At 49.6% G+C, this 23,988-nt stretch overlaps 3 protein-coding genes across 10 annotated transcripts in view; 1 reads left to right on the forward strand and 2 right to left on the reverse strand.

Moving 5' to 3' along the window:
* The window catches only part of caska (calcium/calmodulin-dependent serine protein kinase a), an 87,600-nt gene that overhangs the window by 34,450 nt on the left and 29,162 nt on the right, over positions 1-23,988 (forward strand). For all 8 annotated transcript variants that reach the window (XM_072699650.1, XM_072699629.1, XM_072699643.1 and 5 more), the window contains exons 3-6: positions 10,915-11,020; positions 12,397-12,474; positions 13,298-13,370; positions 22,625-22,727. In XM_072699650.1, coding sequence (XP_072555751.1) covers positions 10,915-11,020; positions 12,397-12,474; positions 13,298-13,370; positions 22,625-22,727 — 360 coding nt within the window. The remainder of the gene's footprint in view (positions 1-10,914; positions 11,021-12,396; positions 12,475-13,297; positions 13,371-22,624; positions 22,728-23,988) is intronic.
* On the reverse strand, positions 15,553-18,589 carry LOC111838195 (probable G-protein coupled receptor 82). Its single transcript, XM_023800926.2, has 2 exons — positions 18,451-18,589; positions 15,553-17,676 (listed from the first exon to the last, which is right to left on the reverse strand). Exons 1-2 carry the CDS (start codon positions 18,465-18,467, stop codon positions 16,518-16,520), a joined length of 1,176 nt encoding a protein of 391 aa, XP_023656694.2. The 5' UTR covers positions 18,468-18,589; the 3' UTR covers positions 15,553-16,517.
* gpr34b (G protein-coupled receptor 34b) lies at positions 19,463-22,326 on the reverse strand. Its single transcript, XM_023800927.2, has 2 exons — positions 21,896-22,326; positions 19,463-21,410 (listed from the first exon to the last, which is right to left on the reverse strand). Exon 2 carries the CDS (start codon positions 21,311-21,313, stop codon positions 20,237-20,239), a length of 1,077 nt encoding a protein of 358 aa, XP_023656695.1. The 5' UTR covers positions 21,314-21,410; positions 21,896-22,326; the 3' UTR covers positions 19,463-20,236.

The raw sequence follows: 23,988 nt of genomic DNA on the forward strand, positions 1-23,988 counted from the left end.
GCCATATACACGTTTGGTTGCCACATGATAGTTAAACATACAGACTAATGGCATCCAAGCCCGGACACACTAACATTCCCCCCCCCCAGAACACCTATGCTGTGTTTATCGTGCTCCTACAGTGAAATGCTGGAATGCAGCAAAACAGAAAAAGCACTGGCCCGTCAGCACGTACACGCCTTCATTGGCCCGTGGAGAGCGAAACGGTCACCTTCACCTTCTTGCTCGATCCCTCGGTGTTGTGATGCTGTCGTGGCGTCCAGGCCTGTTAAAGTCAGTGTGCAGGCGTTACTTCATGCCGTGAGGAATCATAGCGCAAGCAGTCAGGCAAGATCGGAGCCTCGTATCCGTTGAGGAGGTCGGCGTTTATCAAACTCCACGACTCCATCAGGCCTTTGGAGAGGGATGCCTGTTGCCATGGTAACGGGAGGAGGCAGAACGGATGGGCAGAGCATTGCTCGAGGACCATCTGAGTTCAAAGTGCACGCGGCCCCCCCGTTCCTGCTCTCAGTCTCTCTCCGGTCCGCTTCTATGCATCCCTGTAATGGCTGCCTGTGTCCGTGTGACTTCTCCTCTGTTGTACTTCTGCACTGGCTTTCGCGTGGCGATCGGGTGATTGACAGCGCAGCTCTTGGCCTGCTTCAGAGAGACGTGACGCCGCCCTCAGGCGCTTTCGGCCCCCAGCAGCTCCCAGGCTGCCGTTGGATGTGTTTTCTCGGTGAGAGAACGGCAAGCGAGCGCCTCGCCAGTTTATTATCTTACCGTTGCTGTGCGGGAAAGGTCAGCCAGTTCCTTGTAAATCACACTTCCCCGCAGGGCCCCCAAAGAATCACTCTGCTCCGTTTGGCTATTTGGCAGCTCGAGGGCAACACGCAGGACCAGACAGAACAGCCCGCTGGCGCTCCTGTGCTCAGTGAAGGATGACCCATGTGTCATGTTTGAGATTTCATTTTTATTTAAATACCTCCGATGCCAGACATTCTCACGCATTCTCCTGTATACATAAGAAATGTCATCATTAGTCGATTTGCTCCTTTGCTGCCTTACAATGCAGTTGTCTTAGAACCAGCCGGTGACGTGCTGGTTAAGAATGCAGTTTTCCTCTCGTTGTACCTGGGTTTTTGCAGCAGGCTGCTGTGGTCATGCTTTTCTTCGCCTGGATTTGAGTCAGAGTAAGAATCTCTGCCTGAGACTTTGTTGCTGATGTTTGTCCCGCACTCGGCTACGCCGTACCGTGCAGGGGAAACAGGCCGCGGGCACCCTGCTTAAAGAGCCCCGTGCCTCAAAAGAATCGACCTGATCCAATTCGACTGGGCGAAGAGGGTCCCACCGTGCATCCCTTCTTTTGCAGAGAAGGGGGGGTCGTCTTAGGACAGCCCTCAAGCAGTTTTAGATAGTTTTGATGAACGGGAGGGGGAGATTTTCTTGTCGTCATGCAAAGTGAAGCCCCCCCCCCTCCACATTGAATGACCATTTCAGCCACCCTCTGCATAGCATTAAGCAGGGTGCCACTTTCACTACAGAGCAACACTCTGGCTGAGTTATTTTCCTGTCCTTTTCCCTCTATTAATATTTCATGCAGATTTGTATTTAAACCATTTGAATAGTAAATAATATTTCTTGTACATGAATAATACATGGATACTAGGAGTGTAACGGTACACGTATTCACACTGGGAATTTTTGGCGTGGGTCATTCGGTTTGGTACGCAGGCGTACCGAGCGAATGCGGCAAAAACGGAACCTTGTGTGTTTCCACCGAGCGACATTCGGAAAGGGGCAGATGAGGCCGCACCAGTACACACGCGCATAGTTATGGGCAACACAGATAAACCAGTATCTGAAGGTACAGGTAATTTTCTAAAAGTGCACCTTAATGGATATTTATTTCTATTTACTTTTAAGTAATTTTACTGCAGCAGTACTGATAGGCGCTTTTTTTAATTTAAGAAAGTAAAGAAAAGAAAGAAGTGATTTATGTTTTGTGTCTTTTACCCCCACTGTGTCACCGAACTGTGACTTTACTGAACCGTGATTTTTGTGTCCCGTTACACCCCAAATAAATACATTTTAATAGGAATTTGTCACTCATTTTTCGTTTTGGTGTCTTACTGAAGCATTGTACTTGTGAGTACAGTTTGACCATGTAATTCCCTCTCCTCTCGTCTTTCCACCCCTTCTGTCAGTGTGGTCAGTAATTCAGTTTGCTGTCATTCTGTAATGAAATAATTACCTGTATTAGTGGCTCAGTAAGATTTGCAATGTTTTAGTGGCAACACAGCTGTGAAAACCTAGCAGTAGGAGGTGTGTTTTAGGTAAAGACGCTGATGTGAGTGGAGTGATTCACTGTGCTGTTGTTTATGTGTGTGTGTGGGGGGGGGGGGCCTCTCGGCCTGCTGGCGTCCCACCCCCTTCTCCTGGCTATGATTTGCTCATCCCATGGCATTCCCAGGAAGTCACCAGCTTCAGGGCACCTTCCTGGACTCACCGGGGACGGTGACAGATACCGGGGGTTTCTCTGTGCTGTGATTCGCTGTCGTTACCTGGGCCCAGGCAAAGATGGCCACAATGGGTCCAGCTCTGTCCCCTGGAGAGATTGTAAGCTGGGTCTCTGCTTGTTTGAATGTTTTCTGGGCCTTATTCTCTGCAGAGTCCTGGAATTAGTCTGACGTCTGCACAGGAATCAAAGGGTAGAAGTCGTGCCCTTGAATGGCAGCCGCTGGCGAGAATGTGCTCTCGCCAGTCCAGAATGGTGTCCGATGCCATGGGAGGGTCTTTTTAGCATCACTCGAGGTCTTGGCCTTATGGTGTCCGATGCCATGGGAGGGTCTTTTTAGCATCACTCGAGGTCTTGGCCTTATGGTGTCCGATGCCATGGGAGGGTCTTTTTAGCATCACTCGAGGTCTTGGCCTTATGGTGTCCGATGCCATGGGAGGGTCTTTTTAGCATCACTCGAGGTCTTGGCCTTATGGTGTCCGATGCCATGGGAGGGTCTTTTTAGCATCACTCGAGGTCTTGGCCTTATGGTGTCCGATGCCATGGGAGGGTCTTTTTAGCATCACTCGAGGTCTTGGCCTTATGGTGTCCGATGCCATGGGAGGGTCTTTTTAGCATCACTCGAGGTCTTGGCCTTATGGTGTCCGATGCCATGGGAGGGTCTTTTTAGCATCACTCGAGGTCTTGGCCTTATGGTGTCCGATGCCATGGGAGGGTCTTTTTAGCATCACTCGAGGTCTTGGCCTTATGGTGTCCGATGCCATGGGAGGGTCTTTTTAGCATCACTCGAGGTCTTGGCCTTATGGTGTCCGATCCCATGGGAGGGTCTTTTTAGCATCACTCGAGGTCTTGGCCTTATGGTGTCCGATCCCATGGGAGGGTCTTTTTAGTATCACTCGAGGTCTTGGCCTTATGGTGTCCGATCCCATGGGAGGGTCTTTTTAGCATCACTCGAGGTCTTGGCCTTATGGTGTCCGATGCCATGGGAGGGTCTTTTTAGCATCACTCGAGGTCTTGGCCATTTTCATGGGCTGCTTCACCTCGGTATTACTGCTGTTTTATTACAAAGTCAGGATGGTGTTTTTAGATTTAAGTATGAATGGGATGATTATGTACTGGGGATGAATCAGCTACTGAAACATAAGCTTGGAATCATTCTCCATTAGAGTACTGACCCCTGCAGGACACTGGCAGTAATGCGCAGGGCCGGTCTCCTCTCTCCTTCTCTCCTTTCTCCTATGAATCTGCCGTTTTGCCTCAGTGGAGCTGGCACATGAGGTGGGGGGGGGCTGATGTCTGGGCCAGCACCGGGGGTGGGGGGGTATTCTGAATGAATTGGCTACGATTAGCTCTGGCTTGTTCTTCAGGCAAATCCTGCAGTGCTGATTGGTTCAGTGTGGTGGGCGGGACACGAATCCTGCAGTGCTGATTGGTTCAGTGTGGTGGGCGGGACACGTCTTAACAGGAAGTGAAAATCTGGCTCTTGGAGAAGCGCCGCATGTTGACGTGACATTTCCAGTGAGACGCGGCTACACCTGTGGGCGCTCTCACATTTATCCTCACTTCCTCGTCAGTCCACACCCCCCTGTACTGAATTAGAAGCTGGAAGATGAATGGATGAGTGGATGGATGTGGATCTGGAGCCTGCTCAGCCGAGTCCTTCTGGGGAGCCAGTGAGCGGCTCCCAGTGACTGATCTTGTGCGGCATCAGCTGAGGCATCCAGACAGACGTCACGATGGGCTCCCTGCTAGGTTTGCCACTTTAAATCCACTGTCACTCCAACGATTAATTTTCCCTGGCCAGGGGGGTGGGGGGAATCCCCTGCTATAAAATGTAATTAAATGAATGATCCTTGATTTGCCATTTGCACAAGTATGATTACAGGTACATTGGAAAGCTTCTCGTCAGCTATCCCATCATGCTCTCCATGAAACACACATGCAGGTGAGAACAAGCTTGGGGGTGACAGCATGGGGTCAGCCAGCGCACAGCGCCCCCGGGGCTGGGGGCTAAGGGCAGCACGCGGTCAGCCAGCGCACAGCGCCCCCGGGGCTGGGGGCTATGGGCAGCACGGGGTCAGCCAGCGCACAGCGCCCCATGGTTAAGGGCCTTGCTTGAGTTCCCATGGACACGTGACTATTCTGCCAAGGCCGGGGTTCAAACTGGCAACCTTCCGATCACAGGCTTAGTGTGCTGAATGGGGGGGGGGGGTAAGTTGCATTCCGTATTATACGGGACGATCCCATAATATAGGACACGAGTGGCGCCTTTCTGCATTTTAAGGCCCCCGAATCTGCCAGCCTATTCTTGCCCCCCCTCCAGAATCAAGCTAAAATGGTGATATTGTGTATGTGTTAGAGAGGCATGTGTTTGTGTGTCTGAAATCTGAGGTCTCGGCAGAGCTAACCGCCGCATGCTGAAGTGACGGGTGAGAGTCACATGGGTGGGCTGTGTGCATGATGGGGCACCACACCTCGCCCACTGACCCAGAATTCACAGATTTAATTGTCCAAATGAGATTTTATGTGAGAGAGAAAGTGGTTTTAGTCCTCTGGCCACCCGCAGTCTTTTCAAATGAGTGGCTTTACTGCGGAACCATGGCAATTCGTTCTATCCGATGTCTTCCGTAAACCCCGGGAAGTCTGATCCGTAAGCGCAGGTCAGTGTGACACACCCCAGGCTCCAACACGCCTTCACGCTATTAGCATCAAGGCCGCCAATCGACCAGACCGATATCCAAGGCTTTTCTTGTAAGTGGCCTCAACTGTAGTGAGTTAGTAAGTGCTTGCAGCTTGTAACATCAAAGTCCAAGAAATTCCAGAACAGGTTGGTTCTGTCGCATTTCATTGCTGCATGTAGTCAGCTATATGGGGTCTGTGGGGTCATGTGACCCCAGGCTGAAGAAGACAAGAAATTGAGGTTTTTTTCGTTAGCCCTGTAGTTAGCTTACCTGGAGTAAGCAGCCAGTGTAGCTGTAATGGTTTCCTGCTCTTTTCTGGTGACTGTTTAGCTTGGGACTAGGTATAACATAAAAATAACACAAACGAGAGGGCTGGCAATAACGGAACTACCGCACAACGCTAACGTTAAGGCTAATGCTAATGTTAACGCTAATGCTAACGTCAACGATAACATTTAGCATCTACCCCTGATTGACTGTCATCCTGCCTGTTGATTGGATCTCACTGGCCCCACCTGCTGCCTCCGGTTCCATCCTCTGAAGCCCGAAACTTCCCAGGGTGGGGGTTCAGGCCGGCTTCCCAGTGGGGGGGACACGCCCCCCTGTTAGTCTGCTTTTGTCTCGCAGCTGTCCTCCTCATTGCCTCCTCGAGCCCGTGACTCTTGTAGGCCATAAATCATTCAGCCCCCGCTGCCACTGCTGTCGCTCGTGTTTCTGAGGAGAGTCTGCGGACAAGGCGGGGGGGGGCAATGAGATGGCACACACCCATCCATGCCTTATCGGCAAATAGTGAAGACAAAGAGTGGGTATTTGTTATCCCAGGGGTGTCCCTTTCTCCCTTACCTCTTCTTCACCCCCCCCCCCCCCTTCTGAAGATGTGAGGACACAGGCTCGTGTTCCTAAATGTTTAAAGCTAAAGTGGTTTATGATCCTTTCTTTCCCATAGTAACATAAGGCAGTGTTTCCAAACCCAGTCCTCGGTGACCCACAGACAGTCCATATTTTTGTTCTCTACCAGCTCCCAGCACATCCATGCCAGGTGTTTGGCGGGGAGGGAGCAAAAATGTGGACTGTCTGGGGGTCACTGAGGACTGGGTTGGGAAACACTGACATAAGGCACGTAAGCGCATTTACCCAGCTTCCCTGCCTGGAGGGCTGCCATCGCGTTGAGCTGGCCACGCCGTGAGGGAGGAGCAGAGTTTTATGAGCTGAAAACACGCTGAGGTCCTTTAAGAATTTGCAGCTCATCCATATGCTGTAGCCGGCAAATTCTGGAAGAAGCTTTCAAGCCTCAATGTACTCAGGATTCCGAGGCAAGTATCTGGTACACTTATCCTGCTAAGTGGTAGACACCCCCCCACCCCCCTGCCTCAGCAACAAAAACCATAGCATAACCGGAGGGCTCAGACCAGCCCCCTCACTGGGGAGTTGGGGGGTTTGGGGCAGTTTTATAGCTATTAATCAAGTGGGGTGAACACTATGAAGTCCCAGAGCAGAATGTCTTTCTCCCTCGTGTGTGATCTTCTCACCCAGGCTGCGGTCTCCCTCGCAGAGCCGCCTGCTGTTGCTATGGCAGCGCTCACCTTGTGGCCTGCCTCCTGTCTCGGGCTGTTGAACCGCTATTGGACAGAGGGCTCTGCAGCTGACAAGCTCTTAGTCAGCTTATCTGCAGGACTGAGTCCTCTCTCTCCCTCGTCCACTTACTGGGCGGGGCAATGCAAAGATGATTTATTACCGCCAGCAGGGGGAGCCGTCTGATGTTTGGAATGGCCAGCAGGTGGGGTAGTGGTGAAGCACGTGGCCACATAACCAGTCAATCGGAGGTTAAATAAAAGTGTTAAATAAATATGCTAAATTATATATTGCTGAAAAGTAACAGCGGAAAAGGTCAGATTGCTGTCCCTGCCTGGTACGGGTGAGACGATTGGCTCCTCAGGAATGAACACCGGCATAGCCAATCACAGAACAGCATTGCAGTGCTTAGTGCGTGTCATTGATTGTCAGCTTTGCTACGGCTGTTTCACAACACAGCCAGCTAGTTTTACAGCATTCAATACACCCTCTTTAACAGTAACGAAGCTGCTTGGACACGTTTTGCGTGTGTAGCAGTTTTGTGCAGCACGAAATGAACTTTAATCAAAAACGGCTCAGCAGCTTACAGGCTGGGCTCACAGCGATAAGGTTGTGCTCTCAAATTACCCCCATAAATCCTGACTCTGTGTCCGTTATGCCTCAAAACGCTACTTCTGTGGCCTTGCACTTCTCCTGCGGGGAGATGCTTAGATGCAGCCTTTTAGATTAGTTAGTGACTGCCACACCCTCAATTACAGTCATTATACGGGAGATTGAGTATCTCATGGGATGTAATGCTGTTTTTTTTTTTTTTTGGAAGTCATGTGACCTGGAATGGCCTCCGCCCCCTCAAAAAACTGGGGTCGCCGGGGTGGGGAGGTGGGGGTTATTGCTCAAAACATTGCAACAGAACAAACGCCCTTTTGACTTGAGCACTCAAAACCAAGTTCCCGTAAGTCATGGTAGATTTTCGTATGCAAAAGCCACCCCCCCATTGTAAAAAGCACCGCACATAGCAATGTGTGCTGTACAGCGAGTATGACTGGGCAAGGCGGAATGGCAGGGGCTAGGGGGGTGGCATGGAATGGGATAGGATGCGATAGCATGGAATGGGATGGGATACGATGCGATAGCGTGGAATGGGATGGCATGGGATGGGATACGCTGCACTGCTTGAGTGAATGGCTATGGGGCCAGGACTAAAAGGCATGCTGAGAGAGGCAAGGCACAGCTGTGGGTCTGACATCAGCGAGTGTGATAAAGGCAATGAGGGGCTTCAGTGAGAGCGTGGGGGGCAGGGAACCATGGCCCTTCTGCACTGGCTGAATATCAGCTTTCATGTTTACAGAAACCCCCCCCCAGCACCTCTGGTTTCACAGCCACCCTCTCGCTGGCCCCAGCCCTCACACTGTTATGGGGAACCTTCTGAATAAATCAGATTGATCCCCTGATTAAGGCTGATAAAACCCCCCTCTTATAAAATGTGCGATTTAAATGAGGTGGGGCGGTGCGATGATGATGATGCTTGATGTAGTATCTCTTTTGCTGGCCGACAATAGCTTCTGCCAAATATGTCAATGTAAACCCAGCCAGCATTTGTGCTGTAGTGCACCCCCTAGTGGTCATCATGTAAAAGGCACCAAGTGTTTGCCACAGCTGGCTCATCAAAGGGTGTCTGTAAAAAGACGCCGGCCCCCTGTGCTGCACCAGTGGCACTGGGAGGCAATGGCCTGGAAAAGTGGAGGGTATGGGTAATTTTTTTGGGGGGGAGGTACTGTGTATGTTACCTGAGGCTTCTACTACTCGGGCCAGGCTGGGGGACTCAGCTTCTACTACTCGGGCCAGGCTGGGGGACTCGGCTTTTACTACTCGGGCCAGGCTGGGGGACTCGGCTTCTGCTACTCGGGCCAGGCTGGGGGACTCGGCTTCTACTACTCGGGCCAGGCTGGGGGACTCAGCTTCTACTACTCGGGCCAGGCTGGGGGACTCGGCTTCTGCTACTCGGGCCAGGCTGGGGGACTCGGCTTCTACTACTCGGGCCAGGCTGGGGGACTCGGCTTCTACTACTCGGGCCAGGCTGGGGGACTCGGCTTCTACTACTCGGGCCAGGCTGGGGGACTCGGCTTCTGCTACTCGGGCCAGGCTGGGGGACTCGGCTTCTACTACTCGGGCCAGGCTGGGGGACTCAGCTTCTACTACTCGGGCCAGGCTGGGGGACTCAGCTTCTGCTACTCAGGCCAGGCTGGGGGACTGAGCTTCTACTACTCGGGCCAGGCTGGGGGACTCAGCTTCTACTACTCGGGCCAGGCTGGGGGACTCAGCTTCTGCTACTCAGGCCAGGCTGGGGGACTGAGCTTCTACTACTCGGGTCAGGCTGGGGGACTCAGCTTCTACTACTCGGGCCAGGCTGGGGGACTCGGCTTCTACTACTCGGGCCAGGCTGGGGGACTCAGCTTCTGCTACTCAGGCCAGGCTGGGGGACTCAGCTTCTACTACTCGGGCCAGGCTGGGGGACTGGCTCTTCAGGAATAACCATGTATGTCATCGTGCGTCTATTTCTGTTTCCGTTGACAATGATTTGGTGGCACCTTCTCATGCAGAGAGTGTACGGGTGAGGCGACTGGCTCCTCAGGTATGTGCACTGGGCATTACCCAGCCAATCACAGAAGAACATTACAGTCCTTAGTGTCATCGATTGTGAGCCTCGCTGCAGCTGGGTCACTGCAGTGATGCGTGTAAAATGTGTGAAAGGCGAACAGAAAAAAAGTGTTAAAAATTAGCCGGAAATCAACTAGGTTTCTTAACTTATTTTTTTCCATGGCTGTATATAAAGACACCCTGCACGATTGTTTGTTTCACTCATTTCTCAATTTACATGTGTTTGCGTCTGTGAATAATATATGTATTTTTTTTGCAAACTGCAGCCTGGTTCTTCCCTGTTTCTCATTAATGAAGGGCTTCTTCCTTGCTTTATGGGTCTTCAGTCCTGCTAGATACAAACTCTCCTAGCAGTGCACTTCACACCTGCACTTAGTGTTTCCCATTCCTTCTGAAGGTCACTTGATCTCATCCACTGATTCAGGGGAAACTGAAGGATAAGTTAGCAGTCATCTCTGGCATTGGAATGCAGATTTGTTTAAAAATAAAGAGTGGTCTCTTAATATTTCCCATGGCTGTCCATGCTGTTTATGAATGTGTTTATGAGTGTCAATGAAAGATGCCAATCATGTCGTACAGTTACCCCGAATATATAAAATATCCTGCATGTATCTGGCAGGGGAGCCCGAAGAGTGACATGAGAAATGGAGCAAAAGTCACCATTTTAAACATCTGGAACATCTGGAACAATGGAAGCTAATCAATTACACTGACAAAAAGAACAATAGATGCCATGAGAAAAAGAGCTGGCTGTGAGATAGGCCTCTTCGCTCTCACACTGCGGTGGCTGTGAGATAGGCCTCTTCGCTCTCACACTGCGGTGGCTGTGAGATAGGCCTCTTCGCTCTCACACTGCGCTGCTCTTTTTGTTTTTATTTGAAATCTATTTTGGTTTTAGTTTTTCAGTGTGGTTTTATTAGTTTGTACTGGTTTTTCTTTTTTTATATTTTAGGTTCAGTTTAAGTTTTAGTAATAAAGTCATGAATACACACTGTGTATGATGTGCTCATGTCCTCAGAACGGGCAAACAATTCCTGGTATTATTCATGGTAAATAAAGATAAATCATTAAATTAGCTAAATGGTATTAAAACAGTAGGAAGTATCTGATCTTTGTTCTTGTTAGTTCCAGAAGCAATATTTCTAATTTTGGTTTAGTTGTAGTTTTTAAATTTTATCTTCATTGATATTGATTTATTTCAGTTTACAGAAATTTTTAACGATAATAACCAACATCGTGGACCGCGAATGCATTATGGCCGACTTAGGCGACTCCTAAGGTCTTTTTCCGCGATGACTAGTGTGGATGAGTGTGCCCACGACCCAACCCTCCAATGTCCAGATCTGGCACTTTCCATCGTTCTGGTTAAATTCCACACTTTTCTGAAAGTCCAGTTTCTGCTTTGTCTCAGACCTCCTAGTTACTCGCAAGTTGCTCTTCCCTTGACGTCAATCCCGAGATGCTTTACCTTGTGGAGATGCCCACTCTGTCCATCTCTTCCCGCAGATCTGAAGAGGGAGGCCAGCATCTGTCACATGTTGAAGCACCCGCATATCGTGGAGCTGTTGGAGACCTACAGCTCCGATGGAATGCTCTACATGGTCTTCGAGTTGTGAGTAGCTCATCCTCTCCTTGGGGGAGGGGGGGGCGGTGGTTTGGGGACAGAGACGATGCACTTTAAGGTACGATGGGGTTACAATTGGGTTGGTGTTGCTGGAGCTGGGAGTCGGTCGCCCTCATCTCCTCTCACCCCAAAGCATGATGGGATATGGCAGGTCACAATGCCCGCTGGTTCTCGGGGTGTTTGTCAGTATGAGTACTTCACCGTACTTGTGTTCTCGGGTCCCCGTTTTACACCATCTTCCGTTGCCGAAGACCAGGTCCTATTCTCAAGAGCAGAAGTACTAAGGAGGGTAAAAATCCTCAGATGTCGTTTTTGCCCCAAATATCAAGGACACATCGGTTGCATCCTGGCCAAATGAGACCAATCCCATGATTCACTGCCTCACAGGTTAGTTATTTGGAGGCAAGTTAGCAAAAACGGTCTTAGCAGCATCACAAATACAATCTTTGTGTTCTTGGTATTGAGAAACCCTCTGTTTTCCACTGGATTTACAAATCACTGCGCTCACGGGTCGTCAGCTCGCCCAGGTCCCCAAGCCCCTTCACCACGTTCCGCCAAAGTGGAGATGAATGGGACAGCATCCTCACACAAGGCATTAAAGCAACGTGACCAGGCACACTGAGAGAAGGGCAGAACCGGTGATGTGCAGGTAATCCCAGAATGCATTGCTGCAGCTGAGGGGCTGGAAGGGGCACTTACTGCGATCTGTGGACATCTAAGAGTGAGCTAAGTTTGATGTGTGAGAAGACGTTTATCACTGGAGTGGTGTCTGTTTCGGGAAGGGTGGCTGAGGGTAGAGGGACAGTGGGGGGGATTTTCCTGGCAGAGGAACATGCTGACTGGCACTTTATCGAAGCACCCATGGTCCTCTGGGCAGTCTTTGTGTAGCACTGTATACGGGGCCATTAGCGACCGACGGGAAGATGACTGACAGTCACACTGGTTTTTAATGTCTGCCATTGGTGATGTGAGGTGCTGGGGGTCACACGTTTCTCCTCTCGGGGGTTAGCCTCTCGCCTTCCTTTCAAAGGTTCTCCATCCCAGCTCCAACAAGGAGCTCCACACTGACAAATCTTATCTCCAGCCAACTGTTCTGACCCTGAACTGGGGAGCCTGGAGAGATTGCGTGCTGCTGATCCAGTGCTGTCAGATCAGAGCGCCAGCACGCCACAGTCACGTCCCCAAACGCCATCTATCCCGGTCCCACACATATCTCTAAATCAGTTCCTCATGCACCTGCACCCATATACACAGGATTTGTAGCCCACTCACACATGCAGACACACACCCCTGTAGTCCCCACACTGACTGTCTCTCTCCCTCTCATCTCTCTCTCTCTCTCTCTCTCTCTCTCTCTCATTCAGCATGGACGGGGCGGACCTGTGTTTTGAGATCGTGAAGCGTGCGGACGCCGGCTTCGTCTACAGTGAAGCTGTTGCCAGGTCAGCCTGCTCTTCGCACCAGCTTTGCTCCGACCTCTGGCAGCTCTCTCAGTAACCCCATGGCCGCCCATCAGTCTCTCTGTGTGTCACAGCGGCTCAGCCAGGCAGTCTTCTGCCTTCCGGCCATGAAAACCTCTAATTAAGCACCCAGCACAGCACAGGATACTTACTCTGGTCTGAGTGAACCCCCCCCGCCAGCTACCCCCCCCCCCCCTGCTGCCCTGCTAGCTATGGAGAAAGTATGTTCTGTCTTCTGTCTAGCGGCCAGCTGACAAGACAGGGGGACTGGGGGTGCTTTCTGAGCAGCGCTCATGTGATGCCCTCTAAAGGGTTCCCTGTTTGCTCACGATCTGGGAATGCCCTGACCCCTGACCCCTGACCTGACATGGGCACTGCAAGAATGACTAAGCCATTAGTCACTGCAAGTTTGACTAAGCAAGTCTTGACTTAAGCAAGACCTGAACGAAAGTGCTCCCCCCCCCTCACCGAATCTTGTGAACGCCTATATTTTTGTATTTTTATCAGACGCGTATGAACTTTAATTTACCACGCCATGAGCTGTTCTGTTATCCTGACACAGCTAAAACACAGGCTTTGCCCATATCTCTTCCTGAATCCCCCGTGTAATTAATTATCCCTCCTTGGTTGGAACCTTTCAGGCCTCTGTATTGTGGATCTTTCAATCTGGGTTTTATAATGATGCGAGCCTTTGCCGTTTCAATGGAGGTAATTGATGTTATTCAGCAGGGGGGGGGGGGGGGGGTTCCCCGGGATGCCAGCCCGTAGACTCGGTCCACTAACCCCGGCTCTGTCCTCCCCTCAGTCACTACATGCGGCAAATCCTGGAGGCTCTGCGCTATTGCCATGACAACAACGTCATCCACCGCGATGTGAAGGTGAGCCCCAACCCGCCTGACCCTCCCCGCTGCTCAGTGGTGTTTGGGAGCCCCCGCACGCCCCCGGTGTTGACCTGGCAGCTGTTTGGGCCCCCCCCAACCCCCATTGCGATTTGTTGACCTCAGACACAGAGGTACAACCGCAAAACCAAAATGCTGAAAGTGATATTTTATTTTGCGGGAAACTATGTGATGGATTGCCTGGAGAGACATGCTGTACTGCTAACAGAGAGTCTTTAATGCAAAATGAGAGACGGGGAAGACAGATTACGGCCATTCTTGGTATTTATTTATTTATCTGGGACTTCAGATTCCAGCAGACAGTCTTCGGTAAGGTTAGAGTTTCTATGTGGGAATGAGATTTTAGAACAGGAAGTGAAGACCACAGTCAACAGCCTTTCTCAGCTATTAATACCAACATCATGCTTTGATGCCGGCAGTTTAATCTCAACCAATCAGAAAAAATTGGAATGCAGGTTTTGCAAAGAATGTGTTAATGGATTTGAAGTCCCAGAATTCACTTCTGGGTGCTAGTGGTAGTGCAGTTGGTATCTGACTGCCATTAGGGTGAATCACCTTCCCCTCGACGCTCATCCTGCACGTGCAGCAGTCTTGCTGCTTGCATTGAGGGTGGAAACTTGCACTATGACCTGCTATCCATTTGATGCTTTTACCACAAATAAGAAGTTGTGTGCTGTTTAGGGCTCGTGACTGTTGAACTAACATTCAGAGAACTTCGCACGAACATGTCAGGCGAAATTTACTGTGTTTTCTTGTTGAGTGAATAGCAAAGATATATGCTAACTGCTTTCATCAAGGCTATGATATAATTAACGGTCTGGAATTTGAACCTAGAACCTATGGCGTATTCATTCGGAGCTCATCCTATGGTATATGAACACCTCTCGGCTTGTAGGTGTCTCCTGTTTGAGGTTCACAGCTCCCTGCCTCTCTTTTCTTGCTTGATAATGGTGTGACATGAGCACTGTTGCGTAGTTGTTACACTCGGTGATGCTGTAATTGTATTGAGACTTGAGTTGGGCTGCATGTTCGGCAGGTGCCGTAAAGTATATTGTTGACTTACTTTCTCACAGCGCTTTCCCTGGTTGTTTTTTTTTTTTTAATTATCAGAATTGCATCATAATTTATGCAGGTGTTTAATAAATTTCTGTGGAAACCAGATTGTTTTTCCCAGTGGGCCTGACAGCTAACATGGCTCAGGCTCTGCATAATCACTGCCAAAGAGAAAACGAACAGGATGCAGGGACCTCAACCTGATGCTCATGCCAAGTATTTTAGCGCGACGGCGTTAAGCTTCTGGGGTGTGACCTGGTGAGCACAGAGACTGCTGGGGACACAGAGACTGCTGGGGACACAGAGACTGCTGGGTACACAGAGACTGCTGGGTACACAGAGACTGCTGGTGAGCACAGAGACTGCTGGGTACACAGCGACTGCTGGTGAGCACAGAGACTGCTGGTGAGCACAGAGACTGCTGGGGACACAGAGACTGCTGGGGACACAGAGACTGCTCTATCCTGTACTATGTGGTGATCCTGCTGTATTGCCCGTCAGTGTGACCTCACTCTGCCAGCCATGGGATTTGAACCCACAACTTTCTAATCCCAGTCCTACCGCACAGAGCCGCACACCACCCTGTGTCCTCAGGTCAGTTTGAGGCACTGAGCTTTCCCATTCATGGATGCTAAAATGGGATTGGATGTTATGCATTCGTACAGAATAACATTCTTGTGGGTGTTTACAAATCCAACCAAATGATTCAATAATTGTGGAAGGTAATGCAGAAGTTCATGGCTCAGAATTGCACTAAGCAGGACTCGTAATTTAGCTGAAGTGGGGTTTTTCAGTGTGCAGTAATTAATACAAGTCCTGAGCTTGTATATATGAGAACTAGGAGCAGAATAGTGCTGCATGGTGAGGTTGAAGCTGAGAGCAAACAACTTCTCTGTTGGGGGTGGGGTGGGGTGGGGGTGGGGTCTTTTCATAAGTATCTGCCTTTGCAGGAAGGCTGACGGGGCCAGAGGTTGCATCCTCGCATCTTCAACCACTTCTGCATATCTGTATATCTGCACTTGAATCTAATCTGCCATGCACACAGGACAGATCTGATTTTATTGCGGCGATTAATTCGAGCTGCCGCCTTAGACGGTGCCACCGGGTGACGTTTCCTTAAAGGTGCAGCCCTGAGCAGGTGTGCAGCACGGCACCATACCTGGTCTGCTGGAGCTCTTGGTCAGGCTATGGGATTACTGGGATTACAGTGGCCACCAACCTGTCAGAGCTAACAGTGCAACATGTGCAGAAGGGTGGCTAAAAATGATTTACACATTGCTTTATTAATATTTAGCTTGAGTCTTACAACAAATTAAGTATATTTTGGTACAATTAAATACAATCACCCTCTCCTGTGCTGTCCTCGAATACAATGCACTCTTGTGGTCCACCTCAACATATCTGTAAATTTAGATGCATGTGTAAGACGCATCTACTGGTTTGTTCATTACACCCCTGAACACGATGCTCAGCTGCTGAACCGCAGTTGGAAACTGGAGTTTATGTGGTTTTATGTTTTATGGGTATAATGTTTTTCCTGAAAGACCATGAGGAACTCATTTGCGTCCAGATTTGTGACGGAACACCTGAGGAGTTTGTGTGCCATGCAACAAGGACCTGAAATGAGCTTCTAGAACAGGCAGCTGGAAGAGGTGAGAAGAGTGGGCCAGCTCACATCCTCGAAAGGAGAACTGTGTGTTGCCACGGAGATGTCGTGGTTCTTCCCTGAAAATAAGGAAGCGTTCATTTCCGCACATCAACAAATGCAAGCTAATGCAGAATGCTGCTTGTTGAACAGGTCTCCATGAGTGAGATTTTTTGTCCTCCTACATTAAATATGAAGAGCTACATGGTCTTACAGTTGCAAGGAGCACATTCAGAATTATGAATAAAAAATGTGGGATGAAATAGGCAAAGTAGTTTAAACCTTAGTTCCAAGGTCCCTTGATAGTTCTAAGGTTCCTTGATAGTTCTAAGGTCCCTTGATAGTTCCAAGGTCCCCTGTAATTTCCCGGGTCTCATATTAGTCCCAATGTGTTGTGTTCGTTCCGCTTCTCATGACACTGAGATTTTTTAGACCACCGGACTTTGTTGAGTCATGGCTTGAAGGCACTGATTATCCTGTCCACAGCTTCTGTTTTGGGCGACAGATGGAAAAGACTGGGTGGCTGGCGGGGGGACCTCCGAGGTGACGCTGGTGTTTAACATGCCCATGGCCTTCTTGCGGAAGGTCTTGTCCAACAGGAAGTAGATGATGGGGTCGGTGCTGCACCTCAGGACTGCCAGGCAGGTGAGGAGGTTCTTCACCTCCACCAGCCGGGAGAGCGAGTGGCAGCCGTCGGTCACCAGCTGGGCTGCTTGCTGGACCTGGTTGATGAACACGGCCTTGAATATGTGGTGCGGCAGCAGACAGACCGTGAGCACGAACTGGATCAGGACGATGTTGCGCTGGAATCTGGCGTAGACCTGGTGCTTCTCCAAGATGGCCGTGTTCCTTCGGGACCTGATGACGTGCCGGGACCCGGCACCGTAGGAGGCCAGCACCAACAGGAAGCATACGTAAAAGAAGACTAAGGCCACGACAGATGTGCCGCGGGAGCCATGCCCGCCCACCTCCACGGGCAGGCTGTAGCAGACCTGTCCCCTGTCCAGACCCGTGGCCTCCTGGACAGAGTAGTATATGACCACGGGGAGCACGGCCACAATCACAACGGCCCACGTGACCACGCAGGAGGCCTTGGCGAAGCTCGCCTGCCGTAGCCTGCGGAAGAACGACGCCGGTAAGACCCTGGTGAAGGTGCTGGGCCGGCCGCCGTGGTCGTGCTGCAGCAGCAAAGCGCAGCGGCTCAGGGCGATCCAGGTCAGCGTGAACATGCCCACGTAGATGTTGATGTGCAGCACTGGCGTCACCAGGCCTATGGCCAGCCTGCAGGTCGGGTCACTGATGTGCCAGCTGGGGCCCGCCGCAAAGTAGGCAGCCTGGAAGGGCATGGTGAGGCAGAGCAGCAGGTTGGACACACCCAGGCTGATCAGGTAGATGTGCGTGGAGCTCTTGGTGTTGATCTTCTTGATGAAGATCCAGAGGGACAAGGCGTTACCCGTCAGCCCCGTCAGGAGCATGAAAGTATACAGCGTGGGCAGGAGCAGGCGTGTGGCCGAAGATGTGCACAGGCAGGATCCATCGGCCGCTGGAACGCAGTCCGCACTGTCTTTGGAGCCATTCTCCACCGACCTGTTGGGTTTGCACAGAGAAGCGCGCACAGCCATCACAGACGAGCACAGGACCAGCAGCAGTGTCTGATTGCGCCCGTCGCCCCCGAAGGCATTTCCCCTAGAGAGGATGATACTTTGTCTCCTTAAAATCTCATATGCAATACGGTTTATGCAAATTCAAATTCTGCCTGAGTCATTTTTAACATATTTAAATAGATTTTTTTAATGAAATGCTTAATTTTTCCCAGTGATATTTGATTACTGCGACTGCAGCATTACTACACAAGCGAATCGGAAACAGTATGAGGTAAAACCATTTCCATTAGTAACAATGGATCTGAAAGTGATCATGTACCTATAAGGTTAGAGGGAAACGGCTTCTGTTCGGTCAGCCACCGACGGGACTTTTCTCTACCGCGTTCTCGTAAAGTCCATTTTCCTGGGCATTTCCCTTATTTTCAGGCATTTATTTTTTCCCTTATTTTTTCAGGCATTAAGAAATTTGACGATCAATTTTTTTAGTAAGTTGAGTACGTCTTCCTTTTCCCTCTTCATCATCATACAGAATGGAAGATGCCGTTCTGTCATCACGCTTTTTCACAGTGTCACATACTCAAGTAGATCAACAATTCGCGTTCCATTCGTCAAAAGCCACTAAAAGATACATTTAGTTACAGCTGGTATAGCTAATAATAACATATTAATAATAATAATATAATTGTGTATGAGACAGTGACTCTGACCAACGCAGTCAAGTCATTTAAGGTTTTTAGGTTTGTTAGGCGATACTCACCACTGTGCTGAAGTCATTGTCACTGTCACTGTTCCGCGCGTCGGGTATCAACAGGACCATAGTAGGGATCTTACCATTTTCCTGAGTATCAATGGGATCAACTGAGGCTCTGTCTCCTGAGTGCCTGTATGCATGAACATTAACCCCGCCCCCAGCCCCCTACCCACTATGATTTTATTCAGGTCCAAAGCAGACATTTTTTTTTTTTTATCTTGCATTGTGGTCCTATTGTGCCCCCTTGTGGCTAAATGCAAACATTGCAGCAGGGAGCAGCAGGTATCTATAGTTAAAGTCTTTTTCTCAGACTGATTTCCTGTAATAACGAACACACTTCTCAGGATATCCGTTGTTTTTGTTTGTCTGTCTGAGTGGTCGTTGAAACATGCTACCTGTTGCTGCAATGATTACAGACTCTGCTATAGTGTGTAAGAATCAGAATCAGAAAACTTTATTTCCCAGAGGAAAGGCAGAATCATCTGACCTGGGGTCTGTTGTTCATGGCTATTGATATAAATAAGATCTATAGACATAAATGCAAATGCCCCTTGCTCTTGACCTTTACCACTGCATTTTCAGTATGAACTATTGCCTGCATTTCTGTTTTCAGATATTATGTCCTGTACTGATAGGAAAGCTGAACTGTACAGTGAACTTGTATCACTATGATTTGAAAAGAAGAACTGGACAGTGTATTACTTTAAGTTTTATATACTTTTTTTAAATCCCAGTAATTCTTTTATTATAATTTTTTTTATATTTTTACTTGTATATTTATACAGTTTTAGAAATTGTTTTCTATTGTTTTTATTGTCTATATTGTTCCTATATTGTTATTTTTGCTGATCCTATGGATTCTGTTATACTGTCTTTTTTATTATTGCTGCTGTTTCGAGAGAATTTCCCCATTGTGGGATTAATAAAGTCAATCTAATCTAATCTAATAAAAAAATTGAATATTGTGGCGTCGGGCGGACCGAGGCATCGCAGGGCTGAGAGAGACACGGAGACTTGCTTACCGGGGAGAACACGCTGTTTATTTGCTGAAAACACTACAACAGGCACCCAACGAGTACCGAACCAGCCACACTGATGGGAAACACAAGGTTGTCAGACGCTGAACTGCAAGATGCACACACAGTGGGAGAATTACACAGGCGAAATACACGCAAGGATCGGACCGGGTGAACACAAGAGTAAATACATGCACAACAATGTAACCATGAACATTAACAACAACACAACAAGGGCTATTTACAACTTGCATGCTGGGACATGCTGGGACATATTGGGACATGCTGGGACATGCTGGGACATGCTGGGACATATTGGGACATGCTGGGACATGCTGGGACATGCTGGGACATGCGCCCCGGCGGTGCTACACTGTCCCCTCCTCAGAGGTCGACTGTCCCGGCGACCACCACCCCCAGTCACCACCTCAGTTCTGATGCGAGTCCCCGGGGTTCGCTGGGTCTGATGACGGGGCAGGTCGCTCCCCGCGCCCTGGCGTAGCTTAGCTGCTGGCCGGTGCTGGCATGTCGGATCCCCGCTGGCGCCGACCCTTCTTCCGCACCTTAAGGGGACCTAGTACGACTTCCAGGGGGTCCATGCCCAGATACTCCCACAGCTAGGCCCCCTTCCCTGACACCCAGCACAAGGGGCTGCGGGAGACTTCCGGCAGAGCGCCGCCCTCTTTCTACCCCGCTTAGGTCCCGGGTGTCCTGCCGCGGGGCCTCCTGCTCGCACAATGTTCAGGCAGTGCCCCCTACAGGACGATCGAGGGAAGTCAGCGCCGGAAAGAAGTTGGGGAGGCCTTGCAGCGTTGCGTGATGAGAAGGCTGATGCTGTTCCGTGGGGTGCTGGACACCTGTGGCACCGAGGCCCTCCGCAGCTCCGTGGACGAGCTGTTCCCACTAATTTCCTGCACCTGGAAGAAGTTGCTGAGTATCCGCATGGTGGCCTTGCGGACCGAGCCGGAGAGCAGGAAGTACATGACGGGGTCCAGGCAGCTGTTGAAGGTGGAGAGGAGCAGCATTACCTCGTTAGTCTTGTCCACGATGTTCTTCACTTGACAGGAAGGCTCAGTAATCTGCGAATGGATGTAGAAGATCCGGAACACGTGATAGGGGCAGAAGCAGATGGTGAACAGGAAGAGCACAAAGAATGATTTCTTGGCCGTCCTGTTGTACTTAATGGCATTGGGAAGATTGTTTTTGGAAGCTTCCAGCAATTTCATGGCAATCTTTCCGTAGGAGATGATGAGCAAAAGGAATATCAACCAGAAGATTGCCACCATTACAAGATTGAAGTAGGCCTTGCCTTTGGCATTCTTCTTCTGCTTGTATTGGAAGCATTTTTCTTCCTCCTCGTTGCCCTCGGAGAGCGTGATCATGGGGATGATGGCAGTGATGGACACGGTCCAGATGATGCCGCAGAGCAAGGTGCTCCAGTGGCTGCGGAGGAGGCGCCGGCCGCTGCCCCGATGGATCTTGATGTATCGGTCCACGCTGATGAAGCCCAGTAGGGTGATGCTGATGTACATGTTCATGTAGAAAATATTCCCCACCATCTTGCACAGTATGGGGCCCAGGGTCCAGCGGTTTCCGATGCTGTGGTAAATCACACGGAAAGGCAGGCAAGCCACCAGTAGGAGGTCAGCCACAGCAATGTTGATGAGGAACACGCGCACCGAGTTCTTCTTGCCATGGACAAAGATGAACACCCAGAGGGCTAGGCCGTTCCCCAACAGGCCGAAGACAAAGAAGATGGAGTAGAAGATGGCCAGAGGCAGCCCGAGCACGGAGTCATCGACGCAGGTGTCTGTGCCGTTTGCTGTGGAATAGCTGTGCGTGTTGGTACTCATGATGGGCGCCCTGAACGGTCGGCGGCCTGGGACCGGCTCCCGCTCTCGTTGTCCTCGGTTCTTCAGAAGGAAGGCGCAACGTTTTTCAAACGCTCCCCTGGAGATGAGGCAGATTGTGACATTCAGTCGTAGCACAGGGCTTCTTGGCCTGATTCACAGCTTTGGAGTTAATCAAGCACAACCACACACTCTGGTTCTAAAACTGCGCTGCACGTCTTACTGGTCGCTCACCGGAAGCTCAGCCTAACAGCACTAGTGGACCCTTTGTGGGCTGTTTGCTCGTGATGCACTTGTGATGCTCTATCTGTCTCTCATGCGTGTCACAACGCATAAAAGCATCAGCTAAGTAAATACAGGCAAATATAAAATGACTGTCGATCACATGAAAAGGTATTTTCTGCACTAAATTATTTCCTGTCGCTAAATTCTTGTTCCTGGCACCGGAGGGTTGATCTGCATGCATTATTTTTTCTTCTCATGTTAATATGGATGTGTATAGTTTTACCAGTATGAGCAAAACGAGTTTGGTGACTTTACATCTGTCATTTCAAGGTTCTCCCCACAACGACCACCTCGACTTACCCTTTGCATCTTGCTTGTGAGAATTTCTGAGTTTGCTGTTCCCTGCCCCTTCGGTGCTTCTGTAATTAAATCATCAAACCCACAACAGCTGGAGCATTTGGCGGCTGCGTTCTGCTCTCCTGACGTGCTCTGGCTTCTCGCCCTGCCTGCACTGTTCTGCACAGAGGACTCCTGCCCACAGACCTCCTCTTTCCTCTATGCAAATATGGGCAGATTGACAGCAAAAAAAAAAAACATGCAGATGAATAAGAAAGAAGCAGAAGTAACCGAATGCGCAGGCGGACTTGGCTGCAGATCCCCTTTTCGCCGCAGGAAAACCCTACGGAAGCTGTAGCTGTGGGTTTCAAACACAAATAGCTCTGAGAAGCTCTTGGGAGCCTCGCTGGCTGTCGAAGCAGTGACACGATAAAGCGAAAGCCTGCACGGCCTCCTATGGACTCACATTTGAAGCGTACCGTTCTCTGATGGGTTTGGTCTGCCTGATATACATCGTTGCGAATATGAGTCAGGACTTGTTGGGGAATGTTGAGGAAGTTGGCAAACTGTGTTATTGTAAGAAAATTAGGTCAGTTCCTGCGAAATTCTCTTTGTTGGGCTTATCAGTGATTCAGTGATTGATGGATGATTAGAAGAACGAAATAAAGTTCCTAAAATCATATTATTTTTTGAATCCCTGTGGTGGAATCATTTGCTGAGTTACACTAATAACCTCCCCCCGATATTCCACAGCCCCACTGTGTTCTCCTGGCATCCAAGGAGAACTCTGCTCCAGTGAAGCTGGGGGGCTTTGGTGTAGCCATTCAACTGGGAGAGTCTGGCCTTGTGGCAGGAGGTATGTGAAGGGACACTTCCTGCCCCTCCCCCCCCCCACCCCCCCACCGATGCACCTGACCACAGACCCACAGATAAAGATGTTGAAACATTTGTTCTTGTAATGCAATGACACCAGTAGTGTTAGGCTTACGAATGGCAGGAGGGGTATCAGCTGAGACGGGTGTTGTGGTGCATCGACTCTGGCTGAACTTAGTAAGTAGCCTTAAGTAACACGGAAACAGCAGTTTGCCTGTTTCCTTAATATCTACCACAATATGTAACACACAGTTTTAGCCAAATGCATTGCTGATTCTGTTTGCTTTACAATTCTTCTGGATGTCTGATCTCCAAGAAACACTTCTTTTTATTTCTAAAAACTAAGGAACTGAAAGTAGAATGGAATATGCTCCAGTGAGGTGCCTTTAGATGTGCTAATGCAGGCTGAGACACAAAAGGACCGGGTTTGAAGGTGCCTATGTTTCCCTAGGAATTCTTTAAAGAAAATTGTTGGGATGCCCCAGAAAACGTTTCTGCTTTTTAGTTTCAGACTTTATTGGGTATCAGTTTCCTTTTTGTTTATGTTTTTGGGTTGGTTTGGTTTTGACTTGGAATTATGAAATGTATGTGTGTTTGGACACAAAATGTCCCCCATAATGTAATAAAAACCTGTTATTTTGACATATGCAGACCATTTTTTCAGTTCCCCACAAAGATCTGTGAAAGCAATCAAAAAAGTAAAAACATTGTTTGGTTACTTATGGTTAAGGGTCGTCATGTTGTGATTAGAGTTTTCCCCATATAAATGAATGGAGAGTGCTATGCATGTATGTGATGTGTGTCTGTGTGCGTGCGTGTGTGTGCTGTGCATGTATGTGATGTGTGTCTGTGTGCGTGTGTGTGTGTGCTGTGCATGTATGTGATGTGTGTCTGTGTGCGTGTGTGTGCTATGCATGTATGTGATGTGTGTCTGTGTGCGTGCGTGTGTGTGCTGTGCATGTATGTGATGTGTGTCTGTGTGCGTGTGTGTGTGTGCTGTGCATGTATGTGATGTGTGTCTGTGTGCGTGTGTGTGCTGTGCATGTATGTGATGTGTGTCTGTGCGTGCGTGTGTGTGCTGTGCTTGTATGTGATGTGTGTCTGTGTGCGTGTGTGCTGTGCATGTATGTGATGTGTGTCTGTGTGCGTGCGTGTGTGTGCTGTGCTTGTATGTGATGTGTGTCTGTGTGCGTGCGTGTGTGTGCTGTGCATGTATGTGATGTGTGTCTGTGTGCGTGTGTGTG

This window comes from Paramormyrops kingsleyae, chromosome 1 (assembly GCF_048594095.1).
Source record: "Paramormyrops kingsleyae isolate MSU_618 chromosome 1, PKINGS_0.4, whole genome shotgun sequence".
NCBI lineage: Eukaryota > Metazoa > Chordata > Actinopteri > Osteoglossiformes > Mormyridae > Paramormyrops > Paramormyrops kingsleyae.